At 45.5% G+C, this 21671-nt stretch overlaps 1 protein-coding gene across 2 annotated transcripts in view; it reads left to right on the top strand.

Moving 5' to 3' along the window:
- Window positions 1–21671, top strand: part of LUC7L3 (LUC7 like 3 pre-mRNA splicing factor) — a 986884-nt gene that overhangs the window by 814878 nt on the left and 150335 nt on the right. For both annotated transcript variants that reach the window (XM_069654911.1, XM_069654912.1), the window contains one exon: window positions 12887–13140. In XM_069654911.1, coding sequence (XP_069511012.1) covers window positions 12887–13140 — 254 coding nt within the window. The remainder of the gene's footprint in view (window positions 1–12886; window positions 13141–21671) is intronic.

Below are 21671 nucleotides of genomic sequence, written 5' to 3'. Positions count from 1 at the left end.
CTGAGATTGCAGTTGCTATATTGTTCCTGCAATAAAAAACCACCGTCAGCCCACTGCCTTTTTAAATTGTGCTATTCGCATTCATGTTCACGTGCCCATTGCTGCATATTGCTCGCCTACCTTTAGCATCCCTTTTCTCATCTTTTTTCGTCTGTGATTCACATCGTTTCACATTTTTTTTGGATTGTTTCCCGCTTTGTGGTTGGCCTAACTATCGCCAGTGTCATTCAGTGCAGCTGGGTTAGTCGCCGACCTTCCTTGTGGTTTGGCGTCCTCACCTCCTTTTTATTTTGCTGCTTCCGTGAACGAGCAGCCAAGCTTGAGATGCCTTCCAGGGGCTGGATGGCCCATTTACCAATTAAATCCATTGAATTAGGAGGCACGTCAGCCTCCAACCAATCCAGTTCCTCTTAGATGCAACCCAACAGGAAGAGACCTTTCAAATCAATGCCTCTTCCTTAGTTTCGCTCTCTCGTACGCTCTCTCTGCCACTTGCAAGCAGACGCTTTCTGTGCGTCTTGCATTGTTGGACGAAGTAAAGTCACCAGCTAGCCGGCAGCCCGAAGTAAACTCAAGGTAAGGAGTAACTGTCTCCGCGTAACTGCGACTAGTCCCACACGTAATCCTGTTTATCTCCGCATCTATTTGTTTCGATACGGTCCCAGGAAGTACTATTTATGCCTCCATTTGCCTTCTTTTCTCCCTCTCTGTTCAGAGGCAGCACATTTCGCTTTCCCCTCTGCAGGCAAGAGGCTATCTGCCCTCCGCAGGAAGCAACACAGCTAACCGCTAGCTGGATGCATCCCTTTTCCCTTTAAGGTAGGCACATGCCATTTTTCACAGAGATACGTAGTACTTAAAAGGGGTTCTCTAAAACCATGCATATTCACATGCACTTTTAATTTTTAGGTCAATTAATTTGATGTCAACTGACGGACCTTAGGAGTCATCCCAGGTACTCCGCAGAACGCAACATTAGGAATTCATTTACTCCAGCGTTCCCTATTAAGCACTTTTGTGAAAGGTAGTCACCCACTTTTCAACAATATATTACCTGTGTAGCATTATTTATGCACCCTTGTTTCTGAAACTTTTTATTTAATTGCCAGAGAGCTCTGCGCTGGCATTCCTGGCTCACTTTGCGCCATCTCCACTCACCCACAGCAAATTGACTTGGTAATTGTTATGCCTTTGGGCGTTTTACTTTCTCTTTAAGCAATATGGGTAGTTGAATAGAAAGGGTTCATCTCTTTCATATTATTTACTTTGTTTATGTCTGCTTCCCCACAGGGTCCAGTTGTTGTATGGTATTTCGCCCTGAGGAAGGCAACTTTAACTATGTCATGGAACTATTGGCCAGACAGGTGGCACTTTTGCCGAAACGTGGTCTAATGATGTCAATTCGAATTTACTGTTTATGTCACTAACTTTTGACACGCACACGTAGGCAGACCTGTCAGCAAATCGTAGGACATAGAACAAATTTTACTCCTACCAACTCTTTTGAGAACAACTTGTGCAGTGGCCCAATACAAGCCATAAATATGAATATTGGCTGGGATCTAGGCCACCATACAGTTGGCAGTTTGTTGTCCAGTTTCTTTTAGAATTCTCTTTTGTCTACTTTGTTCAAAAGTTTGAAGAAAAACCTACATTTAAGGTTTTGTGTTTGTTGTCTTTTGACTATTAACCTTCTAACCATCAAACAAATGCATTTATATGTTTGTTATATTGCTTTATGTTTAGTTGTTTATGTATCATTTACACAACTAATTCTTTGTTAAATAAATATTTTTTATGGTTTTTCAATCATCAGACTACCCTGTTTGCTTTCAGAGTCTGTTACAGCCTAAAAATTTGGGTGATACCTTTGTAGTACACCCTGACAAATAACTTGTTACTCGAACTAATTATTAATTAAACCCACAGCAGTGCGGACCCTCTTGTTTTAGTCTAGTTCTTAATCCCTTTCCTCACTGCTTATGGGATAATTCCCCCCTTTTTCTTTGTGTTAGTACTAACCTGCACAAGTAATCATGTACTCAGCAGGGATTAAGTTTGAAAGGTTTGTTTGCTACCTGAATGACAATACCTTTGGCATAGAATTTCAGGAGCTAGTGACAACCGGTCCATTGAAGCCTACATCTGAAAATATTCATAGAGAATGATAAACTGGAAACCAAAACTTTTAGAAAACTCACTGAAGTTAACTATTTGCCACCAGCTGCCACAAAAGGTCAACTATTGATAATATTCCAGTGGGGGAGTCAAAAGAAACTGTAGCACTAATGCCATTTATCAACAGGAGTGCGATCTGCTAAGTCGAAGGTTTCAGGAACGAGGGTATTTGCAGAGCTGTGTGACAGCTGTGTGATAAGACCCGACCTATACGGACAGAGGACATGTTCCAGCCCAAAAGAAAGGGCTTTAATTCCGGCACAATGGGACTCAATTTTGTTACCAAATACTCGAAAAACAGCAACCAGATGTATGGAATGTTAATGAAACATTGGCATCTGTTATCATTAGATGCTGATGTTAATAACATTGAAGCTAAACCTAAACTCAGGTTCACTGTGGCACCAACTATCAAGAAAAAATGATGTCCCTCGTTCCTCAGACCGGACACTTACAGAGTGACTGTTTAATGTTCATGCATAAGGGTTTCCACAAATGTGGGTCAAGCAGTGTCTGTAAATATGCTCATTCAGATACTACCACATTCACATGCCATGGAGGGATGACGATGGAAATCAAGGATTTGATTGACTGTGGATCCAAACATATTGTGTACGCGATCGTTTGTATATTTAAAAAAGTTTACATTGGCAGCACCATTTCCCGAACTACGTGTGCGCATCAAAGAACATCTGTCGAACCTAGGTAGCCAAGATCCGAAACTGATATTAGCTCTTCACTGGCAAGAACACCACCAGATGGGAAATAAGGCGGACTTCCAATTCACCGGCATCCAAAAAGCACACTGCAACAGAAGAGGTGAAGACCAGACAACTCGAATCACGGATGATCTATAGACTCTGATGTACAACCCAAGACTTGAATAAGGAACATGAAGTTAATGTATTTTTGTAATAGCCACATCAGTATGAAGGAATGACATTGGCAAGCGTCTTCATTCTAGGTCACTAATCTCCCTAACCTCCTTTTACGAAATTGTATCAAACTGTATTATCATATATCATTGTGATCTTATATCATACAGAAGGCCGACGTACGGTCCTCTATATTGGCAAATGTCTCTCACTTAGACACAAATAAATGAATGTTTGATCATGTTGCCAGGACAAGGATGCACTCTTTGACAATACCTAAATACATACTGTACACCAAACCTGCTCATCTGCCTGTTCTGAAGGCAGGATCCCTCACAATTACATGTATCTTAGGCCTTTTTACTTACACATGCATCAGAGATGGGCCACAAACCTAGTGCTCACACCCACAGTAGTCGACAATACGCGACAATGCATAGAGTTTGGCACAGCCCTCAATGTCAGTAGCCCGTATCTCCAACCATTACTTGACCACCAGCGTCACAAAGAGATCGACCAGTCCTCTGAGGAGGATTATGATCTGCAATAAAGTAGCAAGCTTTCAGATAGAGCATCTCTGCACATATATTTGTGGTGATAGTGATGCAACTCAGACACGACGCATGCACTGGACGTGTGACGTGTCATTACTAATATTAATTATGTGCTTAACAGCCATTTAATTCAATGCGATTATCACATGCAAGATGTTATACCAGTAGAAGGCCTTGGGTGAGAGACTTCTCTCACATACTTGAATGTTTACAAATAGCGATTTTGTCACGACTCGAGCAGCGTGCGCATGACGTCATGCCTCCTATATAAACAAAGATTAAATGGCGCCTGTGAGCAACTCAACGCAGACGCCGGACGGAGGCTGGGCCCTCCACTTGAAGGGACACAACATGACCTTGAGGACACTACTTGATACTAGTAAGTAGTACTCTAGAGACCTTTCAATGACTTTGCAGTTCTATAAGCTAATACTGCATTATGGCCAATGGAACGTTTCCGAAGCCGTCACACTGACCTTATTTGTGTCAGGCTTATCTTCAAATAGGATGTTGTCCCCGGAAGCTGCTGAACCCCCGCACTCCCCTTTGGATGCTAACCTCTTAACTGGTAACAAACAGTTCAGTTGAGAGCATCCTCAAGGGAAAGGGGGAAAATAGGAAAAAATAATAAACTTCAGGTTTTGCTCAGTTTCTTTATCTTTTAACCTGTAGATAAAATAACAACAAATACACTTAGTCACTAACCTTTCTTTTCCTAGGCTCTGACTTCTCTTTATCAAATTGAGTAAATAAACACGCCACCATACCTGAATATCCTCTATTAATAACCTAGAGGAAGTGTTTGTTTTCTACTGAAGAAAAAATAGAGTCTCTGATGCTCTTACTAACTTCTTCAAGTCAGTATTGGAAAACTGCTATCTTTAGCTCACTCTCTCAGTTCCATGAATTAATCTTCTAGCAGTTCAAATTCCAAAACACACACACAAACGCCCATCTGGAAATGCTAGATCTGTCTTTTGTATGAATCTCTAGCTTTAATACAAATTCCAAATATGACACTCTGGTTTATTCCATTTAAAATTGTTTGTTCATGTGGAAAGATAGGAGCGTTCACTTGACTAGAGTTATGCGCATGCATGAAAATATTCCTTTTCCTTCTAAAATGGTGTGCGCATATGAAGAGAGAATAGAGTTCAAAAATGGCAAATGCGCATGCGTAGTCGATTAGTATTTCTCTCTCCTTAACTTTATTCGTTCAAATAGGAAAGAGGAAATTACTTAGTTCCGGACACTAATCCTTGAAGAGGCAGCTTAATGAGGTACGCGCGCCAGGTTAGAATGTTAGTAAATAAAACATAACGTTTCAGGATCGTGTATCTATAACACTGTCACTTGCGCAGACAGTGTAAGATTTCTAACGCTAGCCCGACGTTAAAAGAAAGCACTGTTACCGTTAGAAGGAACAATGCTCAATAATTTTTATACAGCCGAAAAAACACACGACGCTGAAATGATGACCAGACCTCCACACACCAACTTGCCACGCTTTCAATTTTAAACGCAGTTCACTAGAGTACTGTTCAAGAAATCCAAAAATAAAGTCTTAAAAGAACAAAACGAACTACTCGAAAAAACAAAGAATAAGAAAACAGGATCTAGTTAATAAATTGTCTAGAAATTTAACTCCTTCTTGAATTTCACAAAGTTCCGTAAAAAAATAATAAAGTCACTTAACTTGCTTCTTTCTGTTACCGGAACGTTTCTGAGTTTCTTCTTAAATTCTCCAACACTTTCCTGATCCAAATAACAAATCCTAGGCACAAGGGCCTAGCTAAAGTTTTTAAATCTTAAGAGCTTCAAACATAAGACCTTCCAGCTGGGCTTCTGACAATGAAGGGCGGTTTAGAATGTTCCAACAATGCCTTTCTTTTACTTCTGACCAATCACTGATCCTTTTGGAAGTCTCCATTTTGGCTTGGGAAGCTCTCCACACTCTGCACTAAAAGTTAAGGCCCAAACCATAATTTATGTTAATCATACACTCATTCCACCACATTCAACCAAGCCCCATGAAACCTGACAATTTGCAGGGACTCTCATATGAGGATATTACAGAGAAAGTGGACATTCTTGCGGTGGGCAATAAACCAAATGAATAGAAAAATAACCTTCATATCATCCACCCAACCTTACAAAGGACCTCATCTCACTGCTAAAGATGAGTTTTCTTGACAATAATTACTCTAGTAATATGGTCGAGTTAGGAGGCTGAAGCAGCCGTATGTACTCAAATGGTTTTTTATTGTTTGCAATATCTCTACTCTTGAGGCCCTTCAGGCAGCAGTTTTCGAAGTGGTTTACAGCCAGCAGTTTGCTAATTACGAATCCAGTTCCTCACTCGGCTGAGTAACCAATGGAACCTTCCATTGAAGGGGTCTGACTTGTAACAAGTTGGGATAAATATCACATGGGGGCACAACCTATTCTAGACAGACACACAATTTATCTGATAAATATCAGCATCCTGTTTTTATACCTGGATGGTCTCAGGTTGGTCTACATATGGTCCATCAACTATCAACAATGTTCCGATAATTGGTTGATAAAACTATATGATGATTGGGTTTTCCAGATCGGTTTATGATGTATGGACAAGTTGTTTTAACAAGTCACTGCCTTGTCAGTGCACTGGTATTTCGTATCACTTATATAATGATGACTATCTCCCTGCATATCTCATAATTGACTCCTTAATAAGGAAGCCATGAAGGGTTCTTGCATTAATGATCAACTCAAGTCTATTTTATTACTATTATACCTTAATAGTTGAACTAATGATTTATCATTTCTCTCCCCCCATTTTCCTTTTTCCCCCCTTTTGCCTCATTTTCTTCTCTGATGATACCATGCTTACATAATGGTTTTGTGTTATATCAACACTGCCGGTTATATGTTATGTTAATGCCAAATTTGGCTTCTATGGATCTATGATACATATATTGTCATATCAAATTGGAGATTTAGGTTGTTAATTTTGAAAATATGCCTTAAAAATTACCATACCGTCGAAACACGTGTTGGCAAAAATCCCACAGTGCCAAAACTTTTACAATCTGTGCTAATACATATTCAATAAATACATTATATGTACAACATCGATATCAATATTTATTAGCAAAGCTACACTTCTTACAAGTGCATAGATTCTGGCACACAGTGTATTCATCGTAATCATGTTCTCTGATCCGCTTAATATGATTTTTTAGTCTCCAGACATTCCACGTCGCAACTTGTAAACTTGTACGTCACTTACCACACGCTTTACAGTCGGGCCCTGTGTGCTCCCATAGACCCTCATGTGTCCTTCAACCCCAGACAGCCTACCCCAGCACAACACTGGTACATCCTCCATTAGAAGCCAAGGGAACTATAATACTGATGGAGGTCATGCATCCACCTCTAAGAGGAGGATAGCCACACAGTCAAACCACGCCAGCCGCAGTGCCAGCCACTGTTCCAAAGCAGCAGGGATGTGGAAACCACTCCACAAGCAGAACACAAAACTCAAACATAAACATTGCAACAATAACAACAAAAACAAAAAGACTGCACACCAGAGGCACGAACACAGCCTGAAACTGTATACAACTAGACCAATAGCATATAGCGTATTCAGGCCCAACTGCCACCCACGTCCACCCCTCACCCGCTTCTGGCGTCACACAACAGCTTAATGCCTTAAAACTGGCATCCGCTACTTCAACGCTCGTAGAGACGCGGCCATAACAGATGCTGCTAACCCCTACAACTTCTGTCCAAGTGCTGACTCCTACTGCTCACGCAATACTTATACGAAACAGTGAATGCCCTCAATCCATGCCACAAAAAAGAACCTAATCACTGTGCCGATGCCACAAAAAAGAACCTAATCACTGTGCCGGTGGCCATCAGGGAGCATTATATCCCCTCGAAGGCCACTGTGCAATCCCAATTGAGTCAATCCAGGAACCTTTGCAGCTGTTGTATCTTCAAAAAATGTGATCGTCCATAGTGCAACACTTTGAGCTTTGCAGGGTAAATTAACATGAGCCGCAGGTTGGCACGGCAGAGCCGCTCCTTGGTTGGATTAAACGTTGCCTGCTGCCTCTATACCAGTTGCGTGTAATCGGGGTAGATGGTCAGCTTGGAGGATGCACGCTCAATGACGCTCCCTTCCTGTGAAAAGGTCAGTATACGCTCCCTATCCCTGTAGTTCAAGATCCTAGCAATTCTCAGCCTCGTGGTGCCCCTGGCAGAGGTTGTCTAGCAAGAAATCAGTCTGCACACTCCACAGTAAAGCACTGCATGGGGGCGCCCGGGCCAACCTCCTGCAAGAGATTCTCGACATATGCAGTGGGGTCTGCGCACTCCTCTCCTTCAGGCAGCCCCAAAGTGTTCTCCCTCCGCATTCTTTGCCCTGCGTTCCAACACTTGCACTGCTGCGGTAAGCGCTGTTATCTCCGATTGGTTCCTTGTGGTATCAGCACTTTTCTTTTCATTGTGCCCAGGCGGTCCACCAGCGAGTGCACATCCTGCTGGAGGAGGCCGACGGTCACAACCACTTAGTCATTTTCATGTCCGAGCGTCGCCTGCAAGGCAGTGATGGCTGCAAGAATCTGGCCCTCCCCGTTTGGGGCACGGACATCAAGGCAGGGCACGCTCCAGAAGCTGGGGGACGAGTGAGTGGCACTCCCTTCATCCTTCGGGGCGAAGGCCTCCATGACTGTATACCTGGCCTTACTTTGTTTATGCTTCTCAGGTATTTACGGCAGCGCCCCCAACTCCCTGCTGATAACTAGTCAGCCGCCTCCAACCTTGCAAGCCCCTGCCGTAGACTTGTATTTTTCCAAGTGCCAAGTACACATGCCGGCCAGAGGGACCCGTTACACCCACGTTGCGCTCCGCCCCATATTGTATCACGATTGAATGCCTCCCCACGTAGCTCTCTGGCGCTGCTCCCCTTCAGTTACACCAGCTGGGACCCACAATGCTACTCACTGCCATGTGGCCAGGTTATGCGCTGCCAGCCAGAGGATATGAAGCTTTCAACTGTGGCCTGAAGCAGCATTCCACACCATGCACCCCCAACTGGTGCTCCCAGTGAAAGTCAAAAGATGCTGTCCAAAAACAACCACCCATGTGGGCATGCCATGCCCTATGCCCCCTCTCCACCAGGATCAACTGCTTCCAGTGTTTCTAGAGACCACAGGGGGGAGGCGTCGGGCGACCACCAAACCGTATTGCTCTCCTCTGAGTTATGGGTCTCCCAGGACGAGGTGGGGTCAGGCCTGTTCTTATGTGGCAAAGGAAATGTACTTGCTTGATTGGCCCACTTGGAGGATCGAAGCAAAAATGCCCACCATAGCGGGAAAACTGCACCACGGCAACGGCCCACCTCACAGCTTCAAAACCTCACCCCAAGCTGCCACTGTTTATTCAGCACACGACGGGAAAAGAGCGGGGGCTCTCTGTGAACCCGAAGTCTCCACTGATCACGCCGGAGTCCTGTAGGCGCTCTCCACCAACTTCTGTGCAGGCACCCAGCCACCACCGCAGCCCGCGTCTTCTATGTCCTCCGGCTGCTTCAACATACTCTGAGTCCTCTGCGTGATCGCTGCGAGAGCTCGGGGACATGCTGCTGCACCGTCGGTTGGATCCAAAGGAGCGCTCCGCCAGTAGCTGCACGTAGCCTCCTCCAGTGAGTGGCTCACACCAGCCCCCAAGAGTTGAGCCAGCGGCCCGCTACGAAGATGGCGGACACTATGTTGAATACAATGCCCAGCATCTCTCGGTGCGTTATATCTGTGCGCAGGGTGCCTTCTCCCACTCCTCCAGCAGCACTGTTCAGTGGGTGTTCCGACACAGGAAAACGTCCTCTGTTATGAAGGTGCTACGAAGGAGCTACATTTTACAGGCAAATCTATAGAGGATCATGCAGGAGCTCAGGGAAACTGATGTTTACATTATGGCTTCTGACCCCCCCAGCACCCTCATGCAGTCCATCCTTGTGGAGTTTTGGTGTGGGCGGAGTAAAAAGTTAATGCACGTGATGGGAGAGGTGAATGACTTTCCATGAGTCAATAACGCCTCCTTCCTAACTGACCACTCTTCCAAAGTCATACTGGGCACCTTCTCCTCCCCTACTTCCTGCTCCACCTATGCAGTCTCCCAGGACTCCATTATTTCACCATGGCTCTTTAACATCTACCTTACTCTGCTGGCACGCCGCATTTCTTCCTTCTCTCCCAACTTCCAGTGCTATGCTGACGGCACACAACTCTTCTTCAAACTTCCTACAGATGCCCTTGGACCTTCCTTAATCGATGAGTGCCTCTCAGCCATAAAGTCCTGGTGTACTTCTAATGATCTCTGCCTCAATGCCAGCAAAACAGAGATCCTCCCTACTGGGACCCTGGCACCCGAATTCTTCCCTTCACTCTGGCCTTCCATGTGCTCTTCCCCAGCTCCCTCTTTGGAAGCCTGAAACCTTGGAGTCATCTTTGACTCCTCTCTCTCCTTCCTTCCGCATTCTCAGGACTTTGCCAAGAATCCCACTTTCAGCTTTTCCTTCTGGAAGGGATTCTACCTTTCCTAGCCTTCCCCCAGAGACTCAATGTTACCCGGGATCTGGTTCTCGATAGGCTTGACTATTGCAATAGCCTCCTCCTTAATCTTCATTCATCCACTGTGTGACCCCTCCAGCTAATCCAGAATAGGGCAGCAAGATTTATCCTTGGCCTCAATCCCAGGGACCGCTCTATCTGGAACTCTTTCTGACCAAATACTCCCCCTCTAGACTCCTGCGCTCCTCTGGCATCCACTCCTTGCGTGTGAAGCGGTTTGCTAAACAGAGAGCAGGTGGTCGATCCCTTTCCTCAACAGACTCCCTTCTTTGGAACAGCCTCCCCCTCCCTCTTAGTCTTGAGCAGGACCTCCTCAAGTTCTGGAAAAGCCTCAAGACCTTCCTCTTTACCTCTTCCTTCCCTCCCTCTCTCCCCTGCTAATCGCGCAGTAGCTCGACTGGTGTTCAGGGCCCTTATGCATCCCCTGGGCCCTGACCTCCCACGTCTCATCACAGCTGCTGTCTATCGTCTGCACTTGCCCCGGCTCACCCTCCATCACTGGAGGTTGCACTTGCCTTTTCTCATAGCACTTCACCTATTGCTCTCCCTGAGCAACACAGCACCTATCCCATACCCCTCTCCCCTCAGCACTTGCACGTTCTGAACACTTTCAAGGCGTGGTAGGTTGGTCTTCCAATCCCCATAGTCTCTTCTTATTTTGTTGTATTTCATTATTTAACATTGTTATTACATTGTCTATTATCCCGTGTCCCCTCCCTGTTGCCCTGTTGGCGCTTTGAAACAGTATTTGCTTCCTGTATAAGCGCCTAACAAGTGAATAATAAATAAACTAAATGTTCCTGCATAAGGGCCTGTAGTGTGCATCTGTCTGAAGTTGTCAGGGGAGTTGCCCCTGGCTTCTGTGATGACCAGTTCTTAAGGGGGTCTGAAACCTGGTTCAAGTCTTCACCACAAATAAGGTGTCCTGTTGTCCATGCACTAAGTGTTGTGAGTGCGTTGGAACAGAATTATATCTGCTGTTGATTGGGTGCATACAGAGAGGAAATTGTGACTGCTGTGCGGCCTGTATTACCATTCACGGCAAGCATTCTCCCTTCCATCCCCCTTTTAAATTGCGCAATTTCAAAGGCGAGAGAGTTTCTGATCAGGACACCCACTCCTGCTTTTTTCTTCTGGGCTCGAGGACCAGAGAGCTGTCCCACATTTCCTCCCCTTTCCTAAATTTGGTTTCCTGGAGGAAAAGTATGTCCAGGCCAGATTTTTGAAATCACGCGTCACCATAGAACGCTTTTGGGGTGAATTCAGACCTTTCACATTTAGGGACCTAACCTTAATACCTTTATGCGAAAGTGCTGTTGAGCACTTGGGAGGTGTGGGGATCCAACACGCAACGGCCATGAGGTACGCCCCTTGCTTCCTGTGGCTCGCAGTTGGGTGGAGGATGATTGTGTGTACGTCATGAGCAACACTCCGATGGCTCACGATACTGCTGTCTATTTGGTGCCGGCGGCCGCGGAACGCAGTAGCTGTGTCATGAAGGGCCCCACCTTAGGGGGGGTGTGCTTCCAGTTACGGGGATAACGTGCCACCGTGGGAGCTCCGGGTGACTCTTTTCCTTGCTGACACTGTGCACGGTAGCCTCCTGGCAGTGGGACAGATGCCTGCGTGTTGCAACCCTGGAGAACGGTTTTGGGATCTTCCAAACCGAGGGGAGTTATCCTGGTTCTTGATATGTTTTGGGGTCGGGGTGGGCAGTTCCAGACCCCCGTTATGGGTGAGATGTCAGTTGCTCCCAATAGTCTCCTGTTTGGCATGGGTTATTGTCCCGGCTTAAATGGCATGTCCACCCAGAACTGGCACTGCAGAGAAAGGGATGGTGCCCTAGACTCCCCTCAGCAGCGGGTTTTGTAGTGATGCCCAACACGGAGCAGTCCACTAGTGGGCCCTGGTCAACTCAAGCTCCAGGGTCACTCTGGATACATGTGACACGGCTGCTGGTCCGCATCCGAGCTCTGTGTCTGGCAAATTGGGCTCAGTCAGGATGGTGCTTGTGGGGAAAGTGGGGAGGAAAAATAACCTCACTAGCAATCGTGCTGCAGTTTTAGGGCCCCCTGCTGACCCATGCCACACCAAGAGCAACAGCGGCCCCCTCGCTACTCTGGGCTAATGGACCTGGCGTCTCGTTGACAGGAGCTGGAGTCAGTGCCCAGCGAACACAGGCCCACCCACATGGTCGCCTGCCAGTGACTGTGTTAGTGGCATGAGGGCGAGTCGCACAATGTGCAACGCTGCGGAGTATCCGAGCTCGATTACAATGCTGCAGTCACCGCTCTTCAGGCCTCAAATTTCTGGTGCCGACATCTACACGTCCAGGACACCAAAATTGTTGGTTTTTGAACAGTCGCTTCTGGGGCGCTTCATGGTACTGTTAGCTCAATTTCACTGGATAGCTTAGGCCTTGCTTTCATTAAAAGAAAGAATAAAGAAGTGTTCAGATAACATTGCCTCTTTCTCCGTTTCCTGACCTACCACAATATCCTCACATTCCGTTCTGATTTAAAAGAAAATGTGGTAGCTATTGCAACAGAGATGTGTGACTATTCCATTTAATGGTCTAAACCGAGTATCCAATATATTACTATCAAATTATGAAATGATCATATATTTAAATTGTTGCTTACTTGCTTTTTAATAGGTAAAACTAAATAAAAGAACTGAAGAACCTGAACGTGATGATAGGTTTAGGAAGGAAAAAGAAGAAAAAGACCGTGAAAGAGTAGAGAAGGAGAGAAAAAGATGTAGAGAAGAGGAGGAAAAAGAAAAGACTCATGATCGGGAAAGGAGGAAAAAAAGTGGATCACGCACTCTACATTCAAGCAGAACATCTGATGGGAAAAGCAAGGCACAGGATCACCGAAGATCAAGGAGCCATGATAGAAGACGAAGCAGGTTTGTGAGCACCAACTATTAGCTGATTGTGAGACCAAAAGCTGTAAAGTGCAGCTCCAAGTCAGTATGCTTGTAACTTTTCACTTTTTTACCTGCTACTTTACAGTAGCACCCAGCCAGGGCGGGAGTGGTGGCCTCCCAGCCAATCAAAAAGCTCAGAACAGGGGTTTTACCAAAAGGTAAAACCCCTGTCATAGACTTATTTATAACAAGGCCCTAGGCCCAGGCCTAGGGTGGCAGATTGCCAGACGGGCAGCATTTTATTGCAGTTTATTTTCAATTTACCATTTTTTAAATGTAAAGCCAATTTTGTTTTTCTGAGTCTGGCTGATCCACAGCACTATGAGTAATTGTGAGCTGTTAGCAGTCATTCCACTCTGACAGGTAAAGTCTTTCATGGCCGAACCTGTACATATGCTTGATAATTACAAAAGCTTTACTGTTGGGGTGATGTTTGTTTATAAAAATGTAAAAAAGGAAATGCATAACAAACCCAGCATGCTTTAGGTGTTAGTGATTCAGTCATACAACTCTTAGACATATATGACCGATATAAAGCTATTTGTCATTGTTTAAACAGTTGCAAAAATTAAGGTTTTTTCTTCAGAAAAGGAAAGGTTAAAAATGATGCATCATTTTACAATATTGAACACATGCATATGCTTAAGTCAAGCACAGGTGGCACTAAAATGATTTTCAGAAGGAAGCCAGCACTAATCCCCCCCCACGCTCCCAGGCCCACATTTCAGAAATCTGTGGCCACCCAAAAGGTGCAAGCTTGAAATGGATCATAGAGAAGTTAAAATGGTGAAGAGTAAATCTGAATTCGCAAGTGCATCAAGAAACCTGTGAAAGGATACCCAAAGCTATAGAAGGGTGAAAACAAATACTGTGTGTCAATGGTACACAATGTTTTACAGCTGTAAAGGTTTCTCGTATAGATATCCATTCAGGCATCTTTACAGAAACTGCACAGTGCTAAGCAGGCAAAAGACACCCCTGCTGGGTTTAACATGTGTCTTTGATGACATTCTGCTGCACACTCATTATTACCAGGAGAACCAACTACAAAGTATGTCATACAATGCGTAACTGTGATGTTTATAAGTAATCTTTACATGCATTATATTTTAAATGCAAGGTAGGACTTTTACTGTGAAACAGTACTTCAAACAACAGCTGGACATCTATATCTATACCCACACATCTATGCATTGTACAGTCAACCAACTATGCAGAGTTAGCAAACATTTAAATTACCTTAGACGCAAGCTGGCAATACCCATACCCTAAACCACACCCACAAAGGTAATATTGTGCTGGGATGCCCGATCCATTGCTCAGTTTTACTCTTGGAGTGTTGAACAATAACACAAACAGCAATGATGTAAACAGTATGTACCACTTCATTTTTTTTATAAAAGGTGTCTGCTATTGTGCAGCTACAAGGAATGCTGTTGCTTCCCACACTTGAATGTTCAGGTACGCCCTTGTCCATTACTCCATCATGAGAATTCACAGCGAAAGATTCCAAGGACCTTATCCAACTGTCTTTACTCTGAGGTGTCTATACCCAGGCAAAGTTTACAAACTTCACTTGTGATTGTCATATTTTAATGTCATTCCAGCTCAAGGGATTGGTGGTACATCAGCTGCAGCAGGTAACTTGCCTTATTTCCATGTTGCCCCCTGCTAACACAAGAGCTGCAACCATGAGAAGGGGTTTGAGTTAATTTTATTCAACATTTTTATAAGCTGTGCCTGTACCACTTGCATATATTTCATATGTAAACTTACGATTTGACAAGACCAGATGTAGAAATTTAGTTTTGTTGCATTAATATTAAAGACCAGTCTAGTTGCTTCTCCTAGAGTAACAGCAGGCAATATGTGAGAGAAACATTCGCATAGTAACAGAAATTCCTCGTTCCAGCCTTCTCTCACTTGGGTCCATTTGACAGACAGCTGATGTTCTTTGCGTTCTCTAAAAGTTTGTTTTCAGACCTTACCAAAAGTAGATATTAGCTGTAACAATTATCTCTAGTGCATTCAACTGTAGAAAACACTGCTGTCTTCAAATCTTGAGCAGCAGAGATCTGAAAACACTCTTTCAACTAACATAATATAGAAGATGACAGGCTTGAATGAATAGAGGGGAAGCAATACATTTTCCAATCCATGCATTCTTAAAAACATCCTTATAATGTTATAGAGCCAAAATGGGGGACAAAATGGGGGTGTAGGGGCATAGTTTGGACAATGCAGACAGAGTTGGTTGAAGGGGCGGAATATGGTGAAGGTGCAGAGTCTGGCAGAGGTGGAGTAAAGTTGGGGGGGGGTGTACATATTTGGGCCTAGGGCATCAGAAAGCCTAAATACTCCACTGCCCCCGCTCCAAGCCACCTTGGAGCTGGAGGCTGCCACCGTCACCCGCTGGGACAGAGGTTAGTGTGCCCCTGCGTCCCCTTCCCCAACCACCCTTTTCCACATATTTAACTCACCCCCAGCCCTGCTCCCCTTACCTGCCGCTCCCTTCTCCCGCTTTAATGGTGGCCATCTTGGATTGTAGTTTTTTTCAAGCTAAGAAACGGTGGGTTTGCCATTTCTCAACTTGAAAAAAAATCTTAGCATAATGCTGTTACATGCCAGGATGCTAGTAGAAATTAACCTGTCGATGGGGGTAACAAAGGGCCTGGGGCATTGCCTTACCCAGTAATGCCCCCATCTCAGGGTTTATTGCTTAAGTCTTGTTTTCATTGACTAGCCCCACATTCTAGAATTCATTAAGGGTGTGCCTACCAGTGTTTTGCTGCAAGTTCCTACTTTCATCAGGGGCATTGATGCATCATGTACGTATGTTTTCTTTATGCAGGTAACCTCTTGTTTTGGATACTAGTAACACCACTGGTTGGATTCAACTTTTAAACATGTTATGGGAACAGTAGAACTGCATTGTGGGGATGGGCTAATCAACTATCTCTGTTTAAAGACCAAATGGGAGGTTCTGCAGCTAGATTATATTTTTACGGAATAATGTTTGTGGTATTTGACTGGGATATATAAGATTATGGCTTTACAGTGACCACGTTGCTGGAAAAAATAAAGTCATTAATAGAGGTGTAATTATAAGACATTTCTTAAATGACGAGGGTAAAATGAATTGAATCGAGGTTTGACTATCGAAGTGCACATAGAAGTTAAGATTTGTAGGATGGAATTTTATTTTAAAAACATGTTTACTTAGAGTTTAGTAAAAATAAGTATAAAAGGGAAGGATTATTGGAGGCTTCAGGGGTAGAAGAGGGAAGGGAGATTGGGGGGGTATCCCCCGTAAAGAGTTATTTATAAGTCAGATGTTGGTACTATGAATGCCGGGTGAGGGAAAGGACAGGAAATAGTACAAACATAATGCAAATGCAGAACCACTAGATGGCACTCGATACCATAGATCTTCAATGCAGGCAGACATTAGGCGCAGTGAAAAGGGTAATGATATTTTTCTACAGTTGTTTACGAATCATTAAATGACCATATAACTTGGCACTATCAGCCCAGCGTTTGCACTTACTTCTCAGGCAGAACCGGATAAAGCCCAATACGAATTATTTGTCTTGATACAAAGTTCAATCCAGAGGAGCAGCGTTTACCTGGGAAGACAACCATACAACTTGAAACTGCAACCTCCACTATTTGGGCGGCCAGCTTTTGGAATCCACAAGTCCAACATGAGAAAGCACTAACAAAAAGATCCTTTCCAGAGTCCCGATGGGAAAGCTCTACTCAAAACCTGTGGGAATCTGGCTACAGCTCATTAGGATTTGAACAAGAGGTGCTTGCCTTGGCTCAACCACCCTGACCCTGTTGCCATCCTTGTGCCAAATGGCGAAAAGGAGACAGCCACTATTTTTGTTTACACAACTGAGAAACCAGGGACATCAATGCTCCCTCCTTCCCTATCTTGATCAATACCCAAGCAAAAGGGGATAAGGTGGGAAATACCATAACAACTGTACAGTTTGGGAGAAGGACGGTTTCTCTGGTTGCAAAGAGACGGAGGTATGCTGGGTAGGGGTGTCTGCTTGAACACTGCACTCCTGATAAGTGAAATGCCCACTGGGACATACGATTTCTATAACCTAGATCAGGCATCTGCACTCTAATGCTCTCCTTATGTTTCGTCATATAACTCCCTTGATCACTTACCTTTGACTGTGCTGAAGGGAGTTATCAAAAACATCTTTTAAGTCAAAGGTTGCAGACCTCTGACCTACATGATCAATTTTCTTTGACAAATCCCAGAATTGTGTACCCCTCTTCCCCTGTCATTTATGTTACACTTTGTCATGTTTTCATGTAGATGCGACAGAGCGTACCCCTTATGTTCCTAGTAGCTACTGGTGGCAGCTCTTGGAAAAGAAGACAGTTACTCAATTTCAAAGATCCAAGGTTTTATGTTCCCAGGGTTGACTGGTAGCATGTGGCTACCCCCATCCCTTTAGGCTGGCATCTGTAGTGAGAACCAGAGGCTCTCGAGACAGACACTCATCCAGAAAGTTGAGCATGGTCCTGCCACCCCAAAACACATAGATGGATTTGAGATACAGGCCTCTTCTGCTAGCCCTGCAGGTTGAGTAACATATATTATATGCTTGACCTATGGGAAATAAACTCAACACATGAACATGATCACACAATATTTTTTGCATTGAAAAACCATAGTGACAAATAAAGAAACATTACCAGCAATGCTAATGTTTCTTTCCAATATTTGTCTTCTCTTTAATATGCTGGAACACAGTTTCCTGTATCCCACAAGGAAAACAAGATCCCCTACATGTGAAGAACTATTAGGTGAGGCTTATATGAGTGGTAAAACCCATTTCGGTGGAAGGCCACCACAGCGCACATTGATGGCAGCAGCCTAAACGTGGACCTCTGAGTATGCAGCGTCTAAGGCGAGAGTCTCCCCGCTCTATACCCCTCCCGGAAAGGCCAGCTCTGACCCCCCATCCCCCAGTGTGCGTAAGGTGGAGTGCACCCCAGTGCGGATTCCTGGCTCTTGTGAGCACTTGGTTGCGGGAATAGACGCAGCAATGAGGACCTGCATTGCAAGGCCTATGAGCAGTGGGAGGTGCAGTGGACTTGTGTCTCCCTGTAGCCCGCCGGGGCTGCACAAGTGAAGATTCAGGCTAGTTTCATGCTTTCCTGTGGCCCCCCCTAGCCCTTGAGTGTTAGGAATGATGTCATCAATGTATAATTTTCCCTCCATTTGTGGACCCCCAAAACGTTTTTTTTCTGTTTGGCTATCCTATCCTGACTTTTTCCAGTGGAGCACAGCTTTCAGCTGCACTCCCCTGGGCTTTTGCGCATTTGTTATGGGGAAACTGACACGGCCTTCAGACTGTCAGTACTGGGAAACTAAGTTTCCTTTAGTCTTCGACTAAATTGCCATTTCTTGGTAACTTTTTAACAGTGCACAATGTACATTCCAGTACTGTGCGCTGGGGTCCTTTTTGTTTTATGTCCTAGACACCCTCAAAGGATTTTCTGTTGATGGTATAAGTGTGCCTAGGATGAACTGGTGGCAGAAGTAACTTTTTTATTAGCGTTTTACTTCTTTTTACAAGATCAAATTGCGTTTACCGCGTTTGGTTCAAGACTGTGGCCAGGTCCGAAAATGGCTGAGCCACAGGGACTTTTGTTCTGTCCAACAGCCATTTTTGTCCTTTGCCTTCCCCCAGGTCGAGTGACCTGGGTTTTCCTTATTTGGGCATGCAGCCTCCTGCAAAAAACGATCTCTTTTGCAGGCTTCTGCATGCCACTTGTGTGTGAACAGGAAGCGGGTTGGGACTGTCTAGTCCCAATCCACACTACTGGTGCCAGGATTTCTGGAGTGCCTGAATGCCTGGAACCACTGTGGGTCGTGATTGGCCCACGACTGGGATGCCTGCATGAGAGCAGATCTTCGATTGGAAGTCCTTGATTTTGGCACAAAGCTAACGAGAAGGGGCTCTGCATCCATTCCAGGTCGATTAGCTGAATTCTCTCTGAACTACAGAAGGAGTCCAGTTTCCGGCAACAAAGAAACTGACTTGTGGAACCGCCAGAGACGCATTGGAAGGTTTGGCACCCTGAGTCCTTTGCTGTCCTGTCAAACCCCTGTTTTCTTCATCGATCAAGCAGGCCTGCAAGGCCGCTTCACCCCCTTTGGAGTAGTGGGTACAACTACTCTCGGCACCCCCTGCTTACCCACCGAAGGAGCCCTTTTGGAAGTATTCCTGGGCCATACAGTGAACTGTTCAGCTCTACCTCAGGGTATATTGCAGAATCGGTGCCGTCTTGAATTGAAGCCTGGGACTTGGGGCATTGCTTGCTTGTGGGCCTGTGCCCTCTCCTGCCAAATTACATAGGGCTAGCTCCTCTGGGTCGCAAATTAGGAGTGTGTGTTACGCCTCACACATCAGTGATTGCTGCGTCACTACCTGTTGGTGATGGTCGCTGCAGTGCCTTGCTGACCTGCCCTTCTGTGCCCGGAAGCCTACAGCACAGAACATTCTTTGTATCTCCTTCGGAAGCTGAGAAAAGGCAACTGTCCCGTCACAGACAACCGTTCTATCCTGCAGCCGCTGAGAGCAAGAGCACCGTGAAACTGCAGGACTCAAACCTACTAGCAACCACGACTAAACTGGCAAAGTTTGGCCGAGACTGTGCCGGGGGTCAGTGAGTACTTGCAATACTTACCGGTTGGCCCCTGGCACAACGATCTCTTTTACGCATGAATATCCCTAAAAGGGGATTCGCTTTTTGGCTGGGTTAGCCTGCCCTCCCTAGCCATTTCTACCTTTTGGAAGGTCCCTACTTAGGCAGACCCTACTTGAATAGTGGGAACCAATTCTTCATCACCTCAAGCCCCTTCTTGACTCGCTACAGCTCCCTCAAGAATACTACATGCGAGATTGTGCGTTATTACTCGCAACTGTACTGTTGAGCACAAGGTTCCCCACTTCTTAGGGCTGGACCGCGAAAGTTAGGGAACGACTCCTAGTGTAGTAACTCACCCTTTTTTCCTACAGGTTGTGGCTGTGTTACTACTTTGTAGCATTAGAAAATGTACTGTATATATATTATTTAATATCGGAATTGTGTGGTAAATGTTTTCATATAACTAAAGTTTGTGTCAATTGGTCCGTCTGACAATAAATATATAGATATTTTTGATATACACTTGTCTAAGAGTAATCTGTGTTTCGTTACTGTGTGTGCTCATTGTGGGCTTCCAATCACTGTCACCCCTCATGAGACTTAGTCTTGACCGCCAGCCAAGCTACCTAGATTGGTCTGGCTTGTCCAGAAGGTTCCCCTGTTCCACTAAACTAGAGTTTAGGAATCCATCTTAACACTGAGGGGTCTCCTGACGTTGCTGCACAGGACCTTGGAGCCTCTGGTGTACGGACAGCACCTGAAACAATACTGAGCGGGAGGACACTGGCGTGAAGCCCTTGATGCTTGTCATCGAGCCTATTTGAAATCCTGTAGACTGCGAAGGCTAATGGAGGCCTGTAGAGGGTGGCACAGCACTTCCTAAGGTGAGCAGCTTGGTGAGTGGGTGTAGGCCGCTGCCCCTTACCCGCCACAGTGTGAAGTAGCAGATGCCCTGGTGGGCCAGTGACATAGCAGGGAGCTAGGCTCAGAAGGTGCTTGAAGTCTCTCCTCACTGCAGCAGTGATGGAGTGAAGGCTTGGTGCCCAGGACTACAACGAAGTAGCCTTGAGTTGTGGGGATTGACCGATTGGGGCCCCAGGCAGTGGATGAGGCCCTGTAGTCTCGCTGCAGGGTAGCCCAGAGGGAGGGCAGACAAGATGTTATCAGAGACTTCAGGAGATCAGAAACCAGTGTACAGCCACTGAATTAAGGCCCCTCCAGGGGAACAGAGCTATGTTTGACTTGGGAGAGGAGCGTTTGCGTAGTCCTGAATCCCCAGGATTTCTGCTGTAAGGTGAGTGGGGGTGAGGGGCTGGATCAGAAAAGGCCTTCCTACTTCGTCTTGCCACGCACTTGGCCATTGGTGGGGCAGGGGATGGGCCAGTGATTGGATGGAGTGGTGGTGTGCCCAGTACATTGCTGGAGGAGTGAGGCAGACACCCGTCTGGTTGGATTTCAATGCTCTCCTGATCTGCTCAGTTTTGGCTATTGTATTCGGCTCTTCTGGGTTTCCCCTGCTCAGGAGCATGCAGTTTGCAGAGGGTATAGCCTCAGGGGCCCGGGGCGTGCAAGGAAGTCCTGGTATCTGGGGGAGCATCTGGCCCAGATGGATTGTGGGCCTCTCAGTGCTCCGGCTACCTCTTGTGCGGGGCCACTGCAGGGGACGCAGGCTGATTTACTGAGGGTCTTTGGGCATTGTCTCTCTGATGGACTGGAAGTCTTCTCTTCAGAGATTTCAATTTGGGAGTTCACACTGAGGCCAGAAGTGGGTTTTGCGATAATGGCAAAGTTGGACGCTGACCCAGTGTCAACTAAAAAAGACATTGCAC

This window comes from Ambystoma mexicanum, chromosome 3q, assembly GCF_040938575.1.
Source record: "Ambystoma mexicanum isolate Mex_15411 chromosome 3q, UKY_AmexF1_1, whole genome shotgun sequence".
NCBI classification, from domain to species: Eukaryota; Metazoa; Chordata; class Amphibia; order Caudata; family Ambystomatidae; genus Ambystoma; species Ambystoma mexicanum.
The sequence above is the reverse complement of the archived record's forward strand: the minus strand, read 5'-3'. Positions and strand labels throughout refer to the sequence as shown.